At 36.7% G+C, this 25,938-nt stretch overlaps 2 protein-coding genes across 2 annotated transcripts; both read left to right on the plus strand.

Annotated features, from left to right (window-relative positions):
• Positions 1-3,937: 3,937 nt before the first annotated feature.
• On the plus strand, positions 3,938-4,998 carry LOC113285372 (7-deoxyloganetin glucosyltransferase-like). The gene is made up of 2 exons (XM_026534277.1): positions 3,938-4,468; positions 4,581-4,998. The coding sequence occupies exons 1-2, from the start codon at positions 3,967-3,969 to the stop codon at positions 4,949-4,951; spliced, it is 873 nt and encodes a 290-aa protein (XP_026390062.1). The 5' UTR covers positions 3,938-3,966; the 3' UTR covers positions 4,952-4,998.
• A 7,425-nt stretch (positions 4,999-12,423) lies between these two features.
• On the plus strand, positions 12,424-24,147 carry LOC113290391. The gene is made up of 5 exons (XM_026539999.1): positions 12,424-12,525; positions 12,627-12,771; positions 13,457-13,712; positions 23,650-23,905; positions 24,091-24,147. The coding sequence occupies exons 1-5, from the start codon at positions 12,424-12,426 to the stop codon at positions 24,145-24,147; spliced, it is 816 nt and encodes a 271-aa protein (XP_026395784.1).
• The last annotated feature ends 1,791 nt before the right edge of the window (positions 24,148-25,938 follow it).

A 25,938-nucleotide genomic window follows, 5' to 3' on the forward strand; every position in this document is an offset into this window, starting at 1 on the left:
CTTTCTGAAATCGATTATTCTTTGTCACTTCACATTTACATTTGTGGAGTACAAGAATTAATGTGAGACACAGTGGGGACACACCACGATAATTCGTATCGTTCCCTTAAAAACTAGTTTTTCTTATCTTCCCCTAACGACGAGAAGACTGTCTCATTAAAATGACAAACCGAAAATTTAGCGGTAAGAAATCTCCTGCCAAAGGTTTTAAAATGCGGATAATCGTTGGAAATTTTTCTCCAACATAGTAACTTAATCATTTTGATGACCCATCATAGTACGATGTGGATTCGTAAGGGCACATATATAGTGCAACCAAAAATGTGTAAGAACACAAAATGTCAGGCATTATATCCAGTTACCAACTGATACGCAAAGAATTGTTGACCAATTGTGGGTCTAAAACGAATAAGTGAAGACGCTTGTAATATTGCATATTCCCCAAGCAGTTAAAGGTAGGTTTGTACGCATAACCATGCCTTAGGCACCATCTGTAACCTTTTGATGATAGCCTTTGCGATACCATAAGGTATAACATTTACAAGGGGTAGCCTTTGCGAGACCATAAGGTATGATGCTCTGCAATGATCCTATTAAATACGCAATAACCATCAAGTCCTTTTGATGTACACTAGCTAGCATTTACAAGGGGTAGTGAGCCCTTACATCTATAGTATGTGCTAGTAGTTTTTCAAGCGAAAAATATCTTGGGAACTATAACTAGTCCAAAATTTTAAAACATTCACCAAAGCCATAAGTCACTTTAATGGTCTGTTTTCTGCATGAATATTTTCCTAAATTTCACCATGTTTTCTTTGTAATATGGATTGTTTACCATTTGCATCTTAGGATGGTCTCGATCCTGTTTTAATGAAGACTTTGTGAAATTAGCGATATGCTTTATTACTTAAAAGCAATAGGGGGGGGGATCTAGTACTTTAGAAAACACTTATTGAGAGATATGCCGTTATTTTGCATTCTGTCAATTTTTTTCCTGTTTTTGTTCACCCAAATAATTTGATGTTCAAATGAGTCCTTTCAAAACGATCATCATGTCACAACCAAAGTGGCTTTATCGTTATGCCCAAAGCATGTATGATTCAATTCCCAACATTTAATCATCGGAGTCAATATGGATTCAATAATCCAATTAATATAGTGATTTACATTTCACTAGATTGACTCACTAGTTTCTCTAATACATTAGAGACTATAAAAGATGCATTCAATTACAGTACTATCACTGTGAGTTTCCACATGATATCCACTTACATGGGTTTCTGTGGAATTTAACAAGGTGTGATTATATCTTGGTACATGTAGATTTTTTGTGACGTGTTTGTTGTATATTGAAAACAAATTTTGAACATTCCTGCTCGATGATTCAATCCTCGAAGTCACATTATAAGGAAATAGTTCAACAACTAGTTTAAATTCCTTAAGCTAGTGAAAGAAAAATAATTATGAGTTAGACACTTGGGTCTTGAGAGTTTTAATAAGTGGTGTGGCCTTATTACATAATAAAAGTGGGATTCAACTCAAGTACTTTAGAGTGAATATATATTATGCGTCACCCAATATATCTCAAGTACTTTAGAGAATTTGTGTCTCGTGTTTTCATTCTGTAGCTGCAAACATTGGATCTAGTTCAACTCGATAAGATAGTCAATTGGCCCGAAAAACTTCTTGTTGCCATTAAAGTTGATGAGAAAATTGGTTGCTACTGTAATACACACATTACATTATATATACCAACATCTATGATCAGGTGCATTTCCAACTCTTTCATTTATGATGGGAGCTACAACATTTTAGCTGATCCCATGCTCGGTTGATACTTGTGTATTGGTGTTATTACTACCGAAGATGAAAGTACATCTATGTCTCGTGATATATATATCCCTTTTCACATGCTTTATATGAGTAGGTACGTCTAACCCTCATTACTTCGGGGTTCTTTCCATTTTCAATTTTGCTAAATTTAGCTTAATTTGAGAAATTTCTTTATCTCAACAGGCTAGGAGAATCTCACAACACATGTCAACCACTTACTTTAGGTTGAATAGATTACTAAAGATAGTTCTCTTGTTGTCATACTTCAACATATGCTTGTTCATTAGTATAATGGATGAAATAGAGAAACGAAAATATTATGACTCATGTCACCTTCCACAAAAATTAGAATACATGTGATTTTCTTTCCAACGTATCTTTTGAAAATACCGACTCTTTAATAGTCGAGCAAATGAATTACATCCCACAAAACATTCAAATTCAGGGAGAAAATAATGGTGCTCAAGTATTTCTAAATTTCAAATGAATACATTGGAATTCGAGTTGGTACAACCAATTGAACAAAAGACACCATTCAACTAAAGTCAATATCATATTCAAGATAACAAGATAGTATTAAGACCAAAATTCTTGATGATCGAGATTAACAATCATAATTTAAATTGACTGTTTATGTGCTATTGACTTATCTTAAAACAAAAATAAATAAAACTAGACATGTTCTAAAAACAAACAAATAAGCCTAGCAAATGTTCGTTCAATGTAAAAACCCGTATTTGGTTGCTTACCTCACATTTTGGTTCCCACTGTATATAGACAAGACCGGAACAGTCTTAGTCACGCAAATCCCAGAAGAATCGGAACTAAACAAACATGACATGACAAGACAGGGACAAGTAAGACCAAATTGACTGTATCGGACCGGGTCGGGCTTTTTTTCCTTCCTGACCTAGTTTCTGTTCCAGTGGACAAGAACTGAGAAAATCAAACGCCGCAACAACAACAGAAAAAACGATGATGTACAATACGGATTAGAATCAATATCCACGTCCAAATACATGAGATTCATATATATATATATATTATTTTATGATCATTATGTTATTACAAAATATATTTAATCAATGATCATTTGTTATTAGAAAATATATTTAATCATGTATTATGGTATAGTATACAGTAGATTCAAAGCACGATTTTTACATTGGCTGATTTGAACAAATTAGACCATGGAAAAGAACAAAGAAATAGATCATGGAATAGATATTCATTTTTAATCAATCATGGAGAAAAAAAAATATAAGGCAAAATAGATCCAACTTAACTGATTTGATTCTATCAGTTTCGATATTAGCTCGACCATAATCTATATGTAGAAAAAAAAGATCAACCAAATCAATATAGCTCTGGGATATAGCTTGGTGCATGATAACATATTCCGGTGAAAAATATAGAGAAGATAAAGAGGTGGAGAAGTTTCTGTTGATTAGGGTAAACTGTATTACATAAATATATATTCCTTTATATACAAATAGGAAGAAGATCCTAGACACTATATTGGATCGCAAATCCACGGATTATAAGCCCTACAACACCACTGTATTTAAGTAACATTTGTGCATTTTTTTTTTTTGGCTTTTAACTTATAGGATTGACGTCCGCTTATCCGACTATACATACTACATGGCGTAGCAATGCTCATTGTAGCTTTTGGCTTTTACTTGCATTTCTTTTTTTGACTAGCATAAATCTTGTCATTTGTCAAAAAAAAAAAAAAACATTTAAAAAAATAATACTAATAATAAAAAAATGGAATATTCACTGCAAAATTATCGCAATTGGCAGTCTCCTTCAACCCTACCCTTGGGGAGGGAGGCCGGTTAAATGTCCCTGGCCTTTCATATTGAGAGGTAACACGGCATCCACCATACAGATTTTCCACGCAAAATGTGACCATTCGCCATGTGGCCATGTCCATTTGAATGATAACCACGGACCACAGATGCCGTTCCGAAGAAGGTGATGGAAAATGTTTGACTGCAATATAATAATAATAATAATCAATCTTGCATCTCACGTATTTTGTTCTATTAAAAAGGTAGACACCTAAACTTAGAGTTCTGCAAGTTTTCATGTTTTCATAGTTTAGATTAGATTAGACGAATCAGTAGTATGGAGAAGATTCATATCGTTTGCATCCCATATCCACTTCAGAGTCACATAAATGCCATGATGAAGCTAGCAAAAATTCTTCGTTTCAAAGGCTTTCATATAACCTTCGTAAACACAGAATTCAATCATCAACGATTACTAAATGCAAGGGGGCCAGATTCCGTCAAAGGCTTACCTGATTTTCGTTTGGAAACAATCCCTGACGGTCTTCCACCTCCAACCGATCCAAATGCTAGCCAAGATTTCTTAGCCATTTCCATCTCCATAGAAAAGAACGGCTTAGAACCTTTCCGAAACCTTATCTATAAACTCAACGATACAAAATACTCGAATGTCCCTCCTGTGAGTTGCATAGTTGCTGATTGTTTTATGAGCTTCACTCTACAAGCAGCTAAGGAGTTCGGAATCCTTGAAATGTTATTCTGTCCCATTAGCTTCTGTGCTTTCGCATGTTTTCTGCACTTTCGCGATCTTATCCAAAGAGGTCTTGTTCCACTTAAAGGTACGCTTAATTCGATTTCTAGGAAGAATCTATATATTTGCATTCGACGATTCATAATACTTCACTGACTTTAGTTTATTGAAGAATTGTACGCTAATTGTCCGTATTGCAGATGAGAGCTGCTTTACAAACGGGTTCATGGAGAATACACGAATCGACTGGATACCAGGTATGAAAGATATCAGATTTAGAGATCTCCCAGGTTTTGTTCGAACTACAGATCCCAATGATGCCATTCTCCATGCTTCAATGATAGAAATGGGAAGAACATATGAGGCTACAGCCTTGATTTTCAATACCTTTGACGCTCTGGAAAAAGAGGTTTTGGATGCATTCAAGTCTCAACTGTCACTGCCACCTATTTATGCCGTTGGTCCTCTTCAGTTGCTCCTCAATCAAATTCCACAAAGGGAGTCAGTGTCTCTTGGATCAAATTTGTGTAATATAAAGACACACCCAAAGAAACGTAAAAAGAACAAATGAAATAAAAAAAAACCTAAAAATTCTACCTAAGCACAAATCCGCGTCGGCGGCGCCAAAATGATAATAATTTTGATTGTTGTTGTAGTAATGAGGTTCAAACTCTCGGACTTGTGAAGATTAAATTTGAAGATTTAATAAAATTATATACAAAAATATTAACAAAGTGGGCGAGAGGTAACCAAGACACTAGATTCCACTATTACACATGAATGATGTCAAATATTTCATAACTCTAATTATCCTTTTAATCCTTTATTTCTTAATCCACAAATAATCAAACATATTCTCAAAAATTAATTGTATCCCTATAGCATAGATAATCTAACCAAAGCATAACCTATCTAATTGAATCACAACTAATGAAGAAAATTATGTAAACTTTTAAGAACTCTGCAAAAGCAGTGATTGAGTGAATTATAATTAAATATTAGAGAAAATGAAATAGTTACTCATTGTTCATGTGTGAATAGCTTCATCCATTGCCTTTGTTACGAGAGAATTAGCCGGTCATCATGTTCGAAACACGCTCAAAAGTTGATTTCATTTATGCTCAAAGGGTTACAAATGATGAATAAGGGAGAATTATAATAAAAATCGGGTTTGCAATGCTTATACCTATTGAAAAGCCGTTACAAAGAGCCGTTACTGTACTGTTGCGTTTTTTAAGTCTGTCTCTGATCTGCGACCAACAGTATGAGTCGTTGACACTGTTTAAAAACGACGATTATGGCGAGTATGTTCTTCGTGTTCTTCAATGGCAGCAGCAGCAGGTGGTCTCTCTGCAAATTCGATTTTTTTGACTCTGTGGTGCTCTAAACTTCTCCCAATCTCCCCCTATCACTTCTCTATGATCCCCTCACCCTATATATACTCAACAACAGCAAAATATCACGCCATAACTCTCACAAATTTTTATTAAACTCGGCAGTGAAGAAAAATATTCTAGGAATATTTTCTTCCCTGTTTTAGCTTCTCACGTGTTTCTACAGCTGCAAAATCTCCTCATTTATCTTCTTCACGGTCCAGAGTGTTGCTAGAGCCATCATACACGAGCAGAACACGCATAAATCTTCCAAAACCCGTGAACTATTCTTCTCATGCACGGGATGCCCTGATTCCTTGTCACGGATTTTCCAGCCAAATTTGATCGAAACAAACACCCATACCAGCTCTTTTATGACATATCACTACTACCCATGAAGTTTCAGCCCTTTAGTCCACCTAGAACATCTTCAAATTTCGATCGAAACATTCTCAGAGAGCTGCCACATTTTTCCCGCCAATTTTTTAAGTTTCAAATGAAGAAGATGGTGTCCCCCTAACCAGCTGTGGGGTGCGAATAGCAGCTGCCTTTTTGGGGTGCCTCTTAGCCAAATCTGGGCTACGTATAGCAAGTGTCCTCCGGGGGTGTTCCGAGTGATTTTTCGAGCCGATTTTTCCAACAATATTTATTTTCCAAAAATACCTAAAAATACACAAAACACCATAATAAGGACGAAAACGAGTACCAACAATACGAAACATTGAGGACAAATTAGACACATAAATGCGTCTATAAAATACCCCCAAACTTATTATTTGCTAGTCCTCGAGGAAAACTAATAAAAAATAAATAAAACCGAATTAATCTCGGGAGGGTTTAACAGAGGTGTGCCCACAAAACCATTACTCCAGACCCTAGCTATCTATGCAGAACCTTGGAAGGCACTAAAGAATCTCCTTGGTTGGCATACTTATTGACTACAGGAGGAAGTACCCTGATGCGAAATTCCAATTGCTGTACACGAGTTTGCACTCAAGCATACTAAAATTCATATAAAGTGACATAGCTCTACTCAGATAGTTTCTGGACATCATAAACCGGAGTCAACCAATCACATGGATAGATTAAGAAGATGGATGTAGAGAAAAATGTGGATGATGTTGACTAAGGTGAACCTATCCTAATGGACTGAGATACTGGTCTGGACTAGTATCAACACACTGGCATATACAAGGGAACCAGTGGTCGACTTTATTGAATTTATTCCGTTGGTCTGGTGGTCTGGTCTCAATTTTTTTTTTTTATCTCAGTCACTTTATTTCACCCTATCAATGGTAAAAAGAAAAATAAAAAGAAGTGATCAGGATTCTTTCGATGTTTCCATCACGAGGATATGGCGAATCTACCATGTTTTCTTTTTCTAACACCTGAGCTCTGTGCTTTTATGAATAGACTCTTTAGATGTTTCCATCTAATCAGATTGGTTCCTCAAATCCTACAACCAAAATGCTTCCATCCACTTAGATTAGTTAGTGCCAACCTTAATAAGCATAAATTTCTAGTCTCTGGAGCTTATTTATTGCAACTAAGAACTTTCTCCCATACCCCCAAACTTAAATCTAACATTGTCTTCAATGTTCTAAAGATGAAATTAAATGCATGAACAAGGAGAAACTGTTACCAATGAAGCAAAAGAGATAAGGAAAGATATTACCGTGTCGCATGAATATTGGGTTACCTCCCAAGAAGTGCTAAGTTTAAAGTCTTCAGACATACTAAGCAAGGATTAGTCACCACGTAGAATCATATAGTAGTAGCCGGAATAACTGTGGGTCATCTGGATCAAAAAGTGTTACCCACAGACCAAGAAGATACCGAACATACCCTTTCTTAAGACAACTACATCTAGTTGTGGTTCAGGTTCAGGCTCTATAAAAGGGTCTAAATAAAAGGTTTTCATCGGTTGGATTTCCTCAAAGCTAAGATCCGGTTCAGGTATTAGAGTCTGGAAAAACTCAACTAAGAACTTAGAAGCACATAACAACAACCTGAATAATTAGGATTCCTCTAAGTCAATTAGATTTGACTCACAAAGTTGACCATAATAATGGTCATTCTTAAGAAAATGTGTCGACCCTAATATCCTAAAGTAATTAGGTTTAGTCTCAGAACTTAATATCCGACACATCTGAAAATCATATGTTCCCACAATTGGAAGAAAAGTTGTTGGTGGGAAAATAAAGTCAATCTTGGTATCATAGCCTGGGTTAACCACATCAACCAGAGGATGGGTTTCTAACAACTGAGCTTCTCTATGGACATCATTAGGTTCGGGAAAACATGTATGAAGATAATCTTGTAATATGGTTGAGGCATAAATGTCAAGTCCTACACGAGGGAACTTTCTAAGAGTTAAAGCACATGGAGAATGATAATCACCCCCAAACTTAGAGTTTTTTGTGTCTCTAGAAAGACTAGTCACAACTTCCCTAATTTCTAGGTCATCAGATTCCTGGAAATGGTCAATTGATTCTTCTAAGTCAGGTTCACCCTCACTCATCTCTACGAGTTTATCTTCTTCGTCTAAGACTATTGTTTCTAAATCGCTAGACTCTAAAACATTATTCTCATAATAAACTCGTTCCTCTAAATCATTATCGGCTTTGTAAACAGGAAATACTACATCGTCTAAAACGAGGGTATCTCTAGTAAAATCCTCATCCTTTTGAATAGGTGAATAATTATTAAAATTATTTGGATTTGAACTAGAAATAATATTATCATTGTAAAGCTCAATTGGAGTAACCATTTCCTGATCACTATTCCTACATAAGTATGATTCTCCATCAACACTATCCTCATCATAATAACATGAAAAAGATCGAACCTCATCAAAACAAGTAGTGCTACCAATTCTAACCTTGTTATCTTGATTATTTAAATAACTATCTTCATTCTCAAGGGTATTATTGGATACACTATATTGGCAATTCAAGTAATTTCGAGCAATTCTTTCGTTCGTCTCAGCTATCCGCTTGAGGTTGTCTTCTACAGAAGATTCACTCATTATTGTAGTTCTTTCATCTATAATTATACTATTCATCTCAGCTGATTTACGCGTCGACTCAGCAAACTTCCTGAGGGACTCTTCTAAAGGAGGAATAGGAACAGAGGGATCATAAAAATGACTAATTTTCAATAGTTTGATTGTATCCTCTAGATACGAAGAACTAGTACTATAATCTTATTGCTCGTAAGAATGATACATGTGTGGATAGTAATTGGGCTCACCAGGGTATGACCCATATCCTTCCAAAGGATGGCGTTCCCAACCACTATTCCCAACATGGTCATATAAAGGATGATGTCCATATTCAAATTCAGGTCGATAATCATTGTATTGGCTTCTATCATAGCAGTTCGACATTCTTAATTGCAAGGGAATTATACACAATCACAAACAAGGCTGACTCGACCAAATCAAACCTATAAAATCTAGCAAACAACAAGCATGATGGCTCCACTTAGATTGTTTCTAGACCAGCTTCTAATCCTTCGAAAGGGAATCCGTTACAATTTAAGCAAACCCCTCTGGAATCAATTCGAGTCAAAGTAAGTTGAATTGAGGCGAGGGAAGCTCAGTGGAGCTTTGATACCCAAGGCCTCACCGCTATCACAAGGTGGCGCAGTCCCGCATTCAACTCACACAAACCATCATGAACTTCGAAGTATGCTAAAAGAGTAACCAATATTTTTCGAACGAATTTCCTACTAAGCTCGTTACCCTATAGGTCACGTTCTAGTCAAAATTTTAAGCTTAGGTTCGCGTTTGGTTTCGTTTTCCTAAAGAGGGCAAGAAGGAAACGGTGATGAAATCCGAGTCCTTATCTTAATTTGGCCAGGCCTTGCCCTTTACTAGGAAATTAAAACAACCGTATTCAAATCCTCAGCATATATTCACCTTAAGGCATACAATAAACCCGCTGACAGGGGATTCACGGGTGTTTCGAAAGCTTACCTCCCGTACCAGACGGGGGCAGAACCGCTGAAGTCGACTCGGGCCACGACTCCTTTGTCATGTGCGAACCCGAGGGGCCGAGACGATATTGTAATCGTCGTCTTTCCTTGCAAACAGTTTTATATTTAATGTACCCTTCCTTAGGGTTTAAAAAAAATAAAATAATTGTCCAAGTCCAAAGTCCAAATAAAGTGCAAAAGAAAAGAAATAAAAAAAATAATAATAATTACAAAAAATGGAAGGTCTCTAAAAAAAGTAAAAAAAAATAAATAAATTCTCTTTTTTTTTTTTAAATTTTTTCTTTCGCTCTTTTTTTTTTTTGCTTTGTCTTTTTCCTTCTCTTTTAGCTTTAAGCTTTGATTCCAAGTCTTTAGTATCCAACTTCAAACCTGTAATACAAAGACACACCCAAAGAAACGTAAAAAGAACAAATGAAATAAAAAAAACCTAAAAATTCTACCTAAGCACAAATCCGCGTCGGCGGCGCCAAAATGATAATAATTTTGATTGTTGTTGTAGTAATGAGGTTCAAACTCTCGGACTTGTGAAGATTAAATTTACAGAGTTAATAAAATTATATACAAAAATATTAACAAAGTGGGCGAGAGGTAACCAAGACACTAGATTCCACTATTACACATGAATGATGTCAAATATTTCATAACTCTAATTATCATTTTAATCCTTTATTTCTTAATCCACAAATAATCAAACATATTCTTAAAAATTAATTGTATCCCTTAAACATAGATTATCTAACCAAAGCATAACCTATCTAATTGAATCACAACTAATGAAGAAAATTATGTAAACTTTTAAGAACTCTGCAAAAGCAGTGATTGAGTGAATTATAATTAAATATTAGATAAAATGAAATAGTTACCCATTGTTCATGTGTGAATAGCTTCATCCATTGCCTTGGTTACGAGAGAATTAGCCGCTCATCATGTTGGAAACACGCTCAAAAGTTGATTTCATTTATGCTCAAAGGGTTACAAATGATGAATAAGGGAGAATTATAATAAAAATTGGGTTTGCAATGCTTATAACTATTGCAAAAGCCGTTACAAAGAGCCGTTACTGTACTGTTGCGTTTTTTAAGTCTGTCTCTGATCTGCGACCAATAGTATGAGTCGTTGACACTGTTTAAAAACGACGATTATGGCGAGTATGTTGTTCGTGTTCTTCAGTGTTCTTCAATGGCAGCAGCAGCAGCAGGTGGTCTTTCTGCAAATTCGATTTTTTTGACTCTGTGGTGCTCTAAACTTCTCCCAATCTCTCCCTCTCACTTCTCTATGATCCCCTCACCCTATATATACTCAACATCAGCAAAATATCATGCCATAACTCTCACAAATTTTCATTAAACTCAGCAGTGAATAAAAATATTCTAGGAATGTTTTCTTCCCTGTTTTAGCTTCTCACGTGTTTCTACAGCTGCAAAATATCCTCATTTATCTTCTTCACGGTCCAGAGTGTTGCTAGAGTCATCATACACGAGCAGAACACGCATAAATCTTCCAAAATCCGTGAACTATTCTTCTCATGCACGGTCTGCCCTGATTCGTTGTCACGGATTTTCCAGCCAAATTTGATCGAAACAAACACCCATACCATCTCTTTTATGACATATCACAACTACCCATGAAGTTTCATCCCTTTAGTCCACCTAGAACATCTTCAAATTTCGATCGAAACATTCTCAGAGAGCTGCCACATTTTTCCCGCCAATTTTTAAGTTTCAAATGAAGAAGATGGTGTCCCCTAACCAGCTGTGGGGTGCGAATAGCAGATGCCTTTTTGGGGTGACCCTTAGCCAAATCTGGGCTCCGTATAGCAAGTGTCCTCCGGGGTGTTCCGAGTGATTTTTCGAGCCGATTTTTCCAACAATATTTATTTTCCAAAAATACCTAAAAATACACAAAACACCATAATAAGGACGAAAACGAGTACCAACAATACGAAACATTGAGGACAAATTAGACACATAAATGCGTCTATCAGTGTCCATGTATTACTGGTTATGGTGACAATAGGTCTATAAATCCCCTTCTCGAGGGTTTTTCGCTCTGCTCTCCTTGGGAGTTTAGTTGGATTGAGGAGGAGAAATTGGTACGTCTTTCTAACCTTCGCCCCTTTATTAATCTTTCTTTATTTTACTTTTCTTTTTTCAATGTTTCACTAGTTTATTCATCTCCAGATTGCCAAGCTGAAGAAGGACTATAATGCTCATAAGAAACAAAGCACATTGGAAGCTCTACGTTCGATTACTGATGAAGTAAAAAATACTTTCAATTTTACTTTAACAATATTGTTGCCTCTATTTCTTGTCTTTATTTGTGTGTGAAGGTGGAGGGGATAGATATTGGTGGCACTTATGATGAAAGCTCTTCCGAGGGAGAGGAGGAGGCTTCTACTCACACGAAGCCTACTAGATGTGCGAAGTCTAAGGGAAAATTCGTTGCTTCCAAGTCTTTTTCGAGAAATTCCAACAAGAAAGATAATTCCAAGAAGAAGAAAAAGATTACCTTTACTACCTCGTCTCCTAGTCCTTTAGTTCCTCGCTCTCGGGAAAATGAGCTTCCGTTCCCTGATGAATCTACTTCAGCTTCCCCCATGACCCAATTATCTCTCATTTTCAAAGATTCCTTCGCAGATGTTGGTGATGATAACTTAGTTTGCACCTGCCAAATGATTTCTTCCATATGCGATGCTTCCATTTTGAGTCATGAATCCCTGCGAGGATCTGCCTCATCCATATCTCCAGAGTTCCTATTTTCTATGGGTTCCATGGTTTGTATTCTTCTTTTCTTGTATACTAGGGTGAGTTTAAGATAATAGTTCTTCTTTGTACTTTAATTATTTTTAATTCCTTTGTCTTCTGGTCCTTGCAGGTGGCGCGAGCTTTTCATGCGGTTTCCTCTGACTCGCAAAGAAATAATCACTCCTTGGAGGTTGAGTGTGCGAATCTTAAGGGGGAACTTTTGAATAAGACACAGGAGGAAGATACTCTTCGTCAGAGGAACAATCAGTTAGTAGGTGTGTTTCTTTTCACTCCCTCATACTTTGTGAATTTTTGTTGTGTCTTCATATTTTTTCTATTACTTAAACCTGCAGATCTTTATAACTAACCGAAGAGTCGGCTAGACTTCCTGATGATAATGATGCCCTTTTAGAGCTTCTTAACGCCTCTATGGACAATTTTCCCATGCGTGGTCTAGAGAATCTTAGCTGGAAATTGAGGCTAAAATACGAAGCCCTTATTTGTGATCATAGACCATTATTAATTTCTAATAAGACCTTACAACGTCGTGCCCGTGAGGATAAAGAGAGAATTAGAATTTTAGAAGCCAAAAAGAATACTCTTATAACTGAGAAAGATCAGGTAACCGCTAATGGTGCGAAGGCTTTGAAGCAATTTCATGAGGCTCAACTCAAGATTCAGATAGAAAGGGATTGTGCCATAAGTGAGAGGGATGATCTTATCGCTCGTGAAAATATACTTCTCTCTCGTCTTCTAATAGAGAATGATGTGAGTTTGAATGGGCTGCTAGAGTCCTTGATAATTCTAGGCTTGGATTTTTAGATTCTGACCATGCATCCTTGTTTAAAACCATCATTTCCGAAAAATAAGGTTTCTCATTGTCTTTGTTAATCATTTTGCCCTGCTTTATCTCTTGAGTATGTGCGTGCGATTTTGACCCTTGTTCTTATCTCCTCGCAGCTACTGAGAATGAATTTCTTGAAAAAGAGCAGAATTATCAGAGAGATATTGAAATCTTACAGGCGAAGTCTTTTGCTGAGATTGAAAGGTTGGAAGCGAAATTCGTAGATCGTGACACCACGTTCTGTCGATTCAACAAAAATCTCAAAGCCACCGTTTCCAATTTAACCAAGGATGTTATTCGCATACGTGACGGAACTATTAAAGAGGAAGTAGGCGAGCTTTGCTCTGAACATCACATTCTAAAAACGCGGGGGTCTAACAACACCACCCAATATTTCGCTTAGCAATCTGTATGAACAAACTCGAATATACTTTTAAGAGAATCAACAAGACTCAATCAATTAAAAGTATATCAACGAGTTTATATCTCTCTTCTTGATTTGATTTACTCGAGCTAATAGAAATCAGCGAGTCTTTAATTAAACACAAGGAAATAACTTGGATGGTACCAAAGACCAATGACAATCAACAACCTAAGGTTGGATTACTCTAATTGATGATATAACGCACAACATGTATTATTTCAATTATAAAGATAAGACAAGATAATGCGGAAATTGAAATAACATAGACACCAGAAATTTTGTTAACGAGGAAACCGAAAATGCAGAAAAACCCCGGGACCTAGTCAAGATTGAACACACGCTGTATTTAGCCGCTAATGACACTAGCCTACTCCAAGTTAACTTCGGACTAGACTTTAGTTGAACTCCAATCAGTCTTCCACTGATCCAAGGTACAATTGTACTCCCGACGCCTCTGATCCCAGTAGGATACTGCGTACTTGATTCCCTTAGCTGATCTCACCCATAACTAAGAGTTTCTACGACCCAAAATCGCAGGCTTTGAAAATAAACAATCTGTCTTCCACAGACAAGTCTATCAAAGGATAAATCTGTCTCCCACAGATAAACCCTAAAGGTTTTGTTCCGTCTTTTGATAATAATCAAGGTGAACAGGAACCAATTGATAATCCGGTCTTATATTACCGAAGAACAACCTAGAGTTATCAATCACCTCACAACAATCTTAATTGTATGGTAGCGAAACAAGATGTTGCGGAATCACAAACAATGAGACGAAGATGTTTGTGATTACGTTTTATATCTTTCCTATCGGAGATATCAATCTCAAGCCAATCAATCTGATTGTACTCGTACGATAGAAGATGCAAGATCATATCACACAACTACGATAAAAGTAGTATCGGTATGGCTTCACAATCCCAATGAAGTCTTTAAGTCGTTAACCTGGTTTTAGAAGAAGAAAACTAAAGGTTAAAGGAGAATCGACTCTAGAACGCAAACTAGTATCACACGTAAGGTGTGGGGATTAGTTTTGCACAATACTAGATGTCTCCTTTATATAGTCTTTCAATGCAGGATTCTAGGTTTGTTAACCGTACCCAAACTATGCACTTGTTGGTTCAACAATAGTTAACCAAAAGGTTAGCCATACCATCATTTCATATCAAACACGTTCTTCTTCACCATAACTAGTTCAAATGACTTCAAATGAATTAGTTAGAGAGTTGTTCAATTGCAAGGAAATCTCATGTACTACACAAGACACAATTGAAGCAAAGATGATTTTATTCACTTGAATCGGTTCATGAACTTTTATAGCCACGGTTTGCAAACTGCATTCCTTAGTGTTTTTAAGTTTAAGTTCATAAATCATCTTCAGATATATAACCTTCTCAAGTTCGCAGACTAGGTTCGCGGACTTAAGTTACCGGGTAGAGTTTACAAACTCCAATAGAAATTCTCGGGTTTGAGAACTTCGCCTGTTCACGGACTGGGTTCGTGGACTGAGTTCGCGGACTTAGATTCACGAAAGTAGTTTGTCAACTCCAGCAGAAATTCTCGGGTTTGAGAACTTCGGCAGTTCACGGACTGAGTTCACGGACTGAGTTCACGGACTTGGCACTTGCCATTCTTCCGGTTCTATTGATCAACAAAGTTTGCAAACTTTGGTTCAAGGAATAAGACTTATACATAAATTTGTTTCCACAACAATTCTTATATCCACCATTGGTTATGTAATCTTAACTCTCATTTCAATCATTGAAACATTTTTAGAGGACGTTATATAGTTGTTACACCATTTCCCGTCAAAGCAATTTTCAAAGTGATTGAAACATATCATGACTTTCTTCACTAGGTAAAGATAAACTTGATCGAAGCGTAAATCTTACCAACACATATTTCGAGATATATATAGGCGAGGTATACTCGGCTCGAAATACCAAATGTGTGTAATCCAAGTCTATATATATATAGCATACGACTTCTTGTCTGAAAGAGTAGGAGATAGAGTAGATATACTTTTGAGTGACAGATAAGTTCCAGTCTTCACATACCTTTTTGTCGAGAAGTTTCACCGGTTCCTTGAGTAGTTCTTGTACTTGTATGATAAATCGCCATGAAGTCCTTGAGCTTAACTACATTTTCTATCCTTGTCCGAGACTTAGCTATAATAGACTAGAAATCAAGACTTATAGTTTTTATCACTAACATTGACAAACATACTTGAGATAGCAACGCATGCGAGTTCGACCGAGCAATGCTCTAACAATCTCCCCCTTTGTCAATTTTAGTGACAAAACTATCAATACATATGGAATACAAAAAAGATAAAGAAACTTTAGTAGCTTCTATTCCACATGTCTAATCTTCAACATTCCTCGAAATTTTCGTCACTTCCAAGCACTCCAATGATCCCAAAGGTTGTAAGTTTAGCATCACCGCTGTTGAAGATCCGTATCTATAACAATGAGAAAGCATCGGTCTCGATCATTTTTATACAGTGTCATATTATTATTACACAATGTCAAAGTCCAATTGCATCACAACTTCAACAATAATACTATGATGATATGTATCACTCCCCCTTAGTCAATACTCCATCTCACATGGAAACCACTCCGCCTTACACAATGATCCGAAAACCATATGTATTTGTAGTGTGAACTACATATTAATTCTCCCCTTTTTTGTCAATAAAATTGGCAAAGGTACAAGAACGGTAGCATTATGAAATTTCCGAAAGAGACATTTCATGACTAAAAGAAAAAATACATACCAACTAATTTAGATGCAATCATAAATCCGAAGCTAAATGCATTCATCAAGAAGTTTAAAGATACAAGATAACCCCTCTAAAATTCCACAGCCGCACACCCCTTAAGATATGACCATTAATCACAAGTTCAAAATAACTCTCCCCCATTTGATGTCATTCCCGAAATAACAACAAGAGCGACCTTAATTTCAAAAGAAAAGAAGGATTTTATTGGACACCAAAAACCATGAGAATGATTTTCTATATCCAAAAAGTCAATCAAATTAATCACAAGTAAACCCATGATTAATTTAATCGGAATACAAAACCAAATTAAACACAAAACGTGATCAATTCAATTGATTGTGCTCAACATAAGATAACTTACGGATCTACGACTAAGTTAACCATAAGATAATGATTAGCTTAACCGTTCATATACTCAACATAAGAAAACCTTATGGAATCAGAAAAATACTCAACTAGATTAATTACAAGAGAACCCATAATTAATCTAATTGGAATACACAACCAAACTAACTACAAAAGTAATCAATTTAATTGTGATTTGTTTTGCTCGACATAAGAATACTTACTCAGCAATGACTAAATAACCAAACAAGATGATTAATTTAGTTCAATATGCTCGACATAACATACCTCACAGAACACCAATTAAGCTAAAAAATCAACTTGGTTTTATAGTGCTCAACATAAGCTACATTACGGAGCCTCACAGTAATACATAAAATATGGATCAGGGATGATCAATAGTGTGGAATACACAAGGATTCATTCTATCTTCAATCACTATTTGCATAACGACAATTAATAGACATAATCCTTGAAAACAAAGGATTTTAACCTATCTTCCATCAAATAACTGACAATATAGGCTTAACTTTTGTATTTGTCAAAAGTCCATTCATTCTTTTACCAGTACGTGAATACCGACCACGAACCAATTTACTTTTGACAAAGTATGAGACAAACATAGTTCACGGTCGTAAACACCAATATCCCATAACAAATTGCAATATAACAAATCATAAAGATTAAATACTGCAAAACATCATCCTCCAAAATTTTTTTAGAATTTAAACCAATAAACCTAAAGAAGAACAAGAAGATGAAAAATAATAGCCATGTGTAGTCACAATCATTGTTATTCAAAGAACTAGTTATTCTTCCAACTAAATCAAAAAGAAGACATATTAGGCAACATTATGAACACAAATTACTCATCTTCTTCCTCATCGGAGGTACTCCAAGATGCTTAAATTGCGTTCAAATCTTCCTTGAGCTCGGGAAACTTTGTTGCAACCAAGGACAATTGTTCTTGGACACACTTCACCCTTGAATCAACCTTACACACACCTTTATGAATTTTTTGAAGAAGGCTCACGGTGGTGGGGTCACTGAAATCAAGAGAAGTGATTCTTTGTCGCTTGCAAGCATTTTCCCTTATGCGCCTGAAGGTACACGGACGAACTGGTTTGGGAACCCCAAGAGAGTTTCCAATTGAATCAAACCCACGATCACGACATATTTGACTAATCAAGCAAGGGTAACCTAACGTCTTGACTGGTGAAGTCATCGAAATCATTTGAAAGATAATGAAACCAAAAATGTCGAGACTTAGAATACCCGATTCAAGGAAATAAACCAATTCCGCAAACTCATGACTCCACCAAGAGTTTTCAATTGTGGAAGGACAAATATTGGGGATACCAAGTTTTCCAAAAGCCAATAATGCAATACTAAGATCATTAGTAAGGAACTTTCCTTGATTCCAAACAACCTTCTTACCACAAATTCCAATTGTGATATCATCACACGACGGACGTTCATGACTTGGTCTAGGAAGCCGTACGTTCCCCAACGGTATTTTGGTAATCCTTGAAATTAATTCTCTATCAACAAGAAACCTTTCTCTACCAATCATGGATTTGAATTCCATCTTGTTGTAATCAACAACATGAATGTTGGCATAGAGAATCTTTGTGAGAGAATAAAATCCTTCACCAAGACCATCAAAAATATTTCCAAGCTTGAATTTTTTAAAGCAAGCCAAATCCTGTTCATGACCACTAGAGAAATCCAATCTCTTTTCTAGAATGAACCCTTTTGAGGCAATCTTATCAAACACTCTATCACAAGACTCATTCACAAATCTAATTCTAGGAGAATTCAAGCTAGGGAAATTTGATCTTTTTGAACACCTTTTTGAGTTTCTAGAGTTCATCATAGATCTAGAAATATGCAAGGATCAAGAGGAAAATACTTACTTGAAGTGAGCCTTGAAAACCCTTCCTTTTGATTTCTCCAAAGAAGCTTTGATGGAGGAAAATAATAAAACCCTAGAGGTTCACGTACGCGGACTGTTTGAGAATATGAAGACGTCCGCAAACTTCTTTTATGTACCCTACATGGGCTTTGACCCGTGAACGAACCGTGACCCATTTGAGGAGTATGATTTTTTAAAGGTACAGACAACAAAAGAAAAAGTACCTACTGAAAAGATCTTATCACAACAACATAAGAAAAGAGAGATTAAAACAAAAATCAACCTGTTACTTGCCCCATTCAAGTTATATACAAATGGGGTAGAGCCAATCCTGAAATCAGGTGTTGGAAACTGCATAGAAATTTCCATGCAATTTTTCTGGTTGATATTTGTACCCAGAGTCAGAAGTATAATCGTAATGATAATACTTAGAGTCGTGTGGGTTCGTTTTCTTATGACAAGGAGATGACCTTTTATGACAAATGGTTCCTCTGCCTAATTCATACGAATCCTTGTTATCGGCTTCACATGAATCGGTGTTGAGAACAGTTTGTGCATCATTAGAAGATGATTTGACAGGCACAAAACTCTTGTCAGAACAATTCAAATTCTCTATGGAATTAAGCTTTTCTAAAAATTGCAAAACACTTTCAAACGCTCTAAACAACTCCTTGTCAATAGAACCTTTATGGTAGTATTCCTAAAAGAGATTAAGATTAATTCTTGTGAGAGTCCATACCCTTGAGCGTTGACCATGTTTTCTTCGACAATTCTTTTTATTCTTTCCTTAGATCGTTTCTTCACATGTAGATTTCCTGACATGCTAGATGGTATAATATTATCACGTGCTTCCATAGGAATGAAGTATGATAATCTCTGAACAACCTTTAAGGAACTCTGGTGTGCGTTACAGATGCCACGATCAAGCCTCCCAAAAAGATTTCCCATAGGAATAGACTTTGAGGATCGAACAAACACAAACTTATAGGGTTTGAGGTGTCTGGCTGCTCTGATACCAATTGAAAAAGCGGGGGTCTAACAACACCACCCAATATTTCACTAAGCAATCTATATGGACAAACTCGAATATACTTTTAAGAGAATCAACAAGATCCAATCAATTAAAAGTATATCAACGAGTTTATATCTCTCTTCTTGATTTGATTTACTCGAGCTAATAGAAATCAGCGAGTCTTTAATCAAACACAAGGAAATAACTTGGATGGTACCAAAGACCAATATCCAAGGATCAATCGATGATAACTAACAACTAAAGGTTGGATTACTCTAATTGATGATCTAACGCACAACCTGTATTATTTCAATTATAAAGATAAAACAATATAATGCGGAAATTGAAATAACACAAACACCATAATTTTGTTAACGAGGAAACCACAAATGCTGAAAAACCCCGGGACCTAGTCCAGATTGAACACACACACTGTATTAAGCCGCTACAGACACTAGCCTACTTCAAGCTAACTTCGGACAGGACTGTAGTTGAACCCCAATCAGTCTCCCACTGATCCAAGGTACAATTATACTTTCTACGCCTCTGATCCCAGCAGGATACTGCGCACTTGATTCCCTTAGCTGATCTCACCCACAACTAAGAGTTGCTACGACCCAATATCGCAGGCTTTGACAATAAACAAATATGTCTCCCACAGACAAGTCTATCAAAGGATCAATATGTCTCCCACAGATAAACCCTAAAGGTTTTGTTTCGTGTTTTGATAATAATCAAGGTGAACAGGAACCAATTGATAATCCGGTCTTATATTCCCGAATAACAACCTAGATTCATCAATCACCTCACAACAATCTTAATCGTATGGTAGCGAAACAAGATGTTGCGGAATCACAAACAATGAGACGAAGATGTTTGTGATTACGTTTTATATCTTGCCTATCGGAGATATCAATCTCAAGCCAATCAATCTGATTGTACTCGTACGATAGAAGATGCAAGATCAGATCACACAACTACGATAAAAGTAGTATCGGTATGGATTCACAATCCCAATGAAGTCTTTAAGTCGTTAACCTGGTTTTAGAAGAAGAAAACTAAAGGTTAAAGGAGAATCGACTCTAGCACACAAACTAGTATCACATGTAAGGTGTGGGGATTAATTTTGCACAATACTAGATGTCTCCTTTACATAGTCTTTCAAATCAGGGTTTGCAATCGATGTTAGCTTAGTAATAAAGCATTCAATATTCACCGTTAGATGAAAACCTGATTCAGATTCAAGCTAATATTTCTCAACCGTTAGATCGAAAACTTAGCTTGTTACACACACTTTACAATGCACGCTTCTAGGTTTGTTAACCGTGCCCAAACGTATGCACTTGTTGGTTCAACAATAGTTAACCAAAAGGTTAGCCATATGAGCATTTCATATCAACCACGTTCTTCTTCACCACAACTAGTTCAAATGACTTCAAATAAACTAGTTAGAGAGTTGTTCAATTGCAAGGAAATCTCATGTACTACACAAGACACAATTGAAGCAAAGGTGATTTGATTCACTTGAATCGGTTCATAAACTTTTATAGCCACGGTTTGCAAACTGCATTCCTTAGTCTTTTTAAGTTTAAGTTCAGAAATCATCTTCAGGTGTATAACCTTCTCAAGTTCGCAGACTAGGTTCGCGGACTTAAGTTACCAAGCAGAGTTTACAAATTCCAACAGAAATTCTCGGGTTTGAGAACTTAGCCGGTTCGAGGACTGGGTTCGCGGACTTAGCTTCACGCAAGTAGTTTATCAACTCCAGCAGAAATTCTCGGGTTTGAGAACTTCGACAGTTCGCGGACTTGGCACTTGCCATTCTTCCGGCTCTCTTGATCAATAAAGTTCGCAAATTTTGGTTCAAGGAATAAGACTTATACATAAATGTGTTTCCACAACAATGCTTATGTCCACCATTGGTTATGTAATCTTAACTCTCATTTCAATCATTGAAACATTCTTAGAGGACGTTATACAGTTGTTACACCATTTCTCGTCAAAGAAACTTTCAAAGTGATTGAAACATATCATGACTTTCGTCACTAGGTAAAGATAAACTTGATCGAAGAGAAAGGCTTACCAACATATATTTCGAGATAAAGATAGGCGAGATATACTCGGCTCGAAAAACTAAATGTGTATAATTCAATTCTATATATATAGCATACAACTTCTTGTCTCAAAGAGTTGTACCTTGTCAACATGGTTTAGATATAGTGAAGGAAGAAAAAGTCTACCTTGTCAAGTGTAACCTTAATGACATCATCACCCAGTTTTTCACTACCCCCTTCTTAAGGATATTACTAGTGAAATTATACAACAGCACTGCACTTGAGCTGCCAACAATAAAGTTGTTCCAAAATACTTCGAATGCCTCTTTAATTGTCTGATATTCAAAATGGACAGCTGATTATAGGAGCATGAGATAAGAAATAATCAACCACCATGAAGAAATTATTCAGTACATACCTTGTGGAAAAGAGCGTGTGGTCAGCAAAGCAGGTTGTCACATAGAGCATGTATTTTTCATGAAGGTCAATTACTTTCTTGATAAACATCTGGAAACAAAGAGCGAGTTAAATTTCTATACAAATAAAATTGATTTATCAATTTTCGCGAGCCAAGGTCCAAGGGATTTTACCTGCTCTTGCAAGCCTGATACACTTTGGTTCTCCTGTAAAAACATGTAAGATATCAAAATAAACAACAATATAAAATATACAAACAACTTTCTATAACCCAGCTAATGTGTACTATATTAGTTAAACGTCTGTACTATATTAGTTCAATGTATGTACTGGAGATACAAGCAGAACGCAACAAGATGAGTAAAGCTTCAACAATACAAACTTGCAATTATCAAGATAAATGCCAGTTCGTTCGAGCATGAAATGTAACATAATAAAAACTAAGAAAGTACAAGTATTCTTGGTGAGAAGACTTCTTGAATCCATAGACTCTTGGGCGTGCAGTTTGAAATCAATACCAATCTTCATAAGCTTGTAATGAAATTGCAGTACCAGAGAATTCTTGTTGCTCAAATAGCATTCTAATTATTCAGTTTCCAAATGTTCCATAAAATGCAAGCACCAATATTGAAAGTTTTGAAATTATCATCATGATGTAACCAATTCAGAATAAATAGTCTCTTGCATATTGCATTGTGGAACGGGTCCAAGAGCATAGCGCAGTGGTATCCCATCAATTCCAGTAAGGAGGAAGTCAGGGGGTTCAATCCCCGTCGCCGTAAAGATTTGTAGTAGATTAGTTTTATAGTGGGTTTAGCGGTGTTGGGTCTGACGGTGGGGCCAGTCCAACTGGCTGGGTTCAAAATCTGTGTGGAGTCGTCAAAATCTGTTCTAAAGTAGGCAGATTCAAAGAATAAGTGTTCCAATGAATCATCCTAGAGACGACATACATAGAACACATTCAACATTTATTTTTGAACGATGTATTATACCTCACACCAGTGCCGTTATATATGTAAAAGTTGTCACACAAGGGTCTGACTTCTAGGAGAGATTTTTTTATTTCTCCAAAATAGTTTCTAGACAATCTAGAGCATGAAGGTATATCAGCCAATAACTTAGAAAAAGAATTTGTTGTAAAGTTACATGTAGGTGTTTTTAACCAAGCTCATATTCCAGTTCATTGTCACCCCTAATTCAGATGTAGTCGCACCACAAACACCTGAACCTCTTATGGAGTTGCGCAAAAAACACCTAGAAGCCTTACCACCCATCATTCCTACAACAACCATTGAAACTCAGGATTTAACAACTAACAATGCAGTAGTTCTCAATGGTGTTAAAAGCTTCCCTACAGGCACTGCCTATGGGAGAGAGGGTTACGAGCACAACATTTTTTAGATGCTTTCAGCGGCCCTGCTGCTGCTACTATTGCAGATTTATCATCCATCACTAGCGCCATCAATTTGTGGCTTGGTGGAGCCTGCTCACATGCACTAGGAATGTTTGTTGGAAACGCACCTCCCACACCGTTACTTAAACCAGGTTGTGATGTAAAGCCAATAGCTGTTGGAACCATTTGGAGGAGGCTTGTCTCTAAATTAGTTGCTGTGGTTTGTAAGTATATGGCATACTATTAATTTGAGAGATTTTCAACTTGGTGAGGACATTTTTAAGGTGGAGAAATCATACTACATTTAATCGACTGCTTGACTGTGAAAGCCATCTCAGCAATATGTCTATGGTCTTGGCAGTAATGTTTTTAATTTGGTGAATAAGATTGCTATGATTCTTGAAGCTAGACAGCGATGCCCTTCCATTTCTAGATGGATCGAGTTTTGCTACGCTAAATTAGAACGACAATATTCTTTCATTTCCAAAGGTATGTTGCAAGGGACCCTCTTGGTCCTTTGCTTTTTGCGCTAATTCTCCATCCCCTTGTGAAGAAAATCAACAACACATGCAACCTGGACATGAAGGCATGGTATTTAGATGAGGGCACACTTATTGGTGATACAGAAGAAGTTGCTAAACCCCTGAAAATAATCCAGTCTAAAGGTCATGTTGGAGGCTTACATCTAAACACTTCTAAAATTGAATTATTCTGGCCCATAAGTGACATACACAGTAACACAATGGGTTTATTCCCAGCTAACATTGGACGATGTGTGAGTGGTGTCAAGATGCTCGGAGGTTTTTCTAGTCTTGACACTCAGTTTTGTAGCCAATTAGTCTTGGATCATATACATAAGACTATCCGAATCATGTTTGCAGTCCGTACCTCGCCGCTCTTGGCAGTACGACATGCAGTACCACATGCCGCTGACGCTAAGGGTGCCAGCGGCGTCTGGAGCGTACCTCGCCGTTCTTGGCAAGTCATGGTTATGATACACTCGGTCCTCAAGATACCCCACTTAGGGTGCGGTCTCGAAAGAGACCGCAAAAACACCTGGTTGTTGCATCACTGGATGGGAGGAGCCCACCCCAACCCGGTAGGGGTACGCCTCCTTGAAAGGACAACCAGGGGGGAGATAAGGACGTCACCCTCCATTAGGGAGCTGAATTGTGCCAAAAGACGTCAATATCATGGGACTGTAACTCAAACAAGAGTATAGACCTGCCGTATTGGTGCATAAAAAAATCCTGCAGAGGCAATAATACGAAAAATGATAAGACGAGATCAATGGGTCGTTGCGCGAAAGCGTAGAGACATCCTGCGATTTCGTTGCAAGACCAAAATGAATACCCTGAGGCAAAGATAAGTCCTATTAACAGGGGAGGCTGATTAAGACCTCTAATTAGGGAGGCTCAATCAGACCTCACGAACAAACACAAAAGACCGCACTAACATTATTTTTGCAGGATGAAATAAAAGCAGAGGCAAAGGTATAATCACACCATAAAATACAAAGGTATGATTTTGAATTACAAAGGTAACATGCATAACTGCGGATTTAACAGAGGCAATTGCACTCTTGCGAATAACAGAGGCAAGAATGGGATTATAAACACAATAAGAATATGTTTTTCGCACTAGCATAACTGCCTCGTGTCAAACATGATAGCAATCGTATATTCGCACACATGATAAAATCATGTACATGTATTATTATATTCGTGCACATGATGAACTCACGCACATGTATTACTATATGATAAATTCACACACATAGGTTATTATATTTGCTTCTATAAGTTACCCTGAATCTATAACAAATTATTAGAAAGGAAAGCATCTTTATTTTGATAAACAGAAAGGAGAAGGAGAGAGAAGCATAAAAAAGGTGAAATCTATTAAAAGATGGAATATACTCAGTATATGTACAAAGAGGAAGGTATAATACAAAGAACGTAAAGAAGGAGAGAAGCCGACAACTACTTCTTGCCATCATTTTCTTCATCAGAATCCTTATATTCAGCATCACTATCTGAGATTTCGGAAGTTTCTTCATTTTCTGAAGGAGCCTCAAGCTCATAATGAGATGGGAAAGGAATGTGTTAGAGCATTGCTCGGTCGAACACGCATGCGTTGCTATCTCAAGCATGTTTGTCAATGTTAGTGATAAAAACTATAAGCCTTGATTTCTAGTCTATTATAGCTAAGTCTCATACTAGGATAGAAAGTGTAGTTGAGCTCAAGGACTTC

Source organism: Papaver somniferum, chromosome 6 (assembly GCF_003573695.1).
Source record: "Papaver somniferum cultivar HN1 chromosome 6, ASM357369v1, whole genome shotgun sequence".
Taxonomy (NCBI): domain Eukaryota; kingdom Viridiplantae; phylum Streptophyta; class Magnoliopsida; order Ranunculales; family Papaveraceae; genus Papaver; species Papaver somniferum.

Bases quoted from the DNA above. Each gene is read 5' to 3' on its own strand.
- LOC113285372 (XM_026534277.1), top strand. From the start codon at position 3,967: ATGGAGAAGATTCATATCGTTTGCATCCCATATCCACTTCAGAGTCAC. The intron at 4,469-4,580 runs GTACGCTTAATT...TCCGTATTGCAG, and splicing joins AGGTCTTGTTCCACTTAAAG to ATGAGAGCTGCTTTACAAAC.
- LOC113290391 (XM_026539999.1), top strand. From the start codon at position 12,424: ATGATTTCTTCCATATGCGATGCTTCCATTTTGAGTCATGAATCCCTG. The intron at 12,526-12,626 runs GTTTGTATTCTT...TGGTCCTTGCAG, and splicing joins TATTTTCTATGGGTTCCATG to GTGGCGCGAGCTTTTCATGC. The intron at 12,772-13,456 runs GTGTGTTTCTTT...ATCTCCTCGCAG, and splicing joins GAGGAACAATCAGTTAGTAG to CTACTGAGAATGAATTTCTT.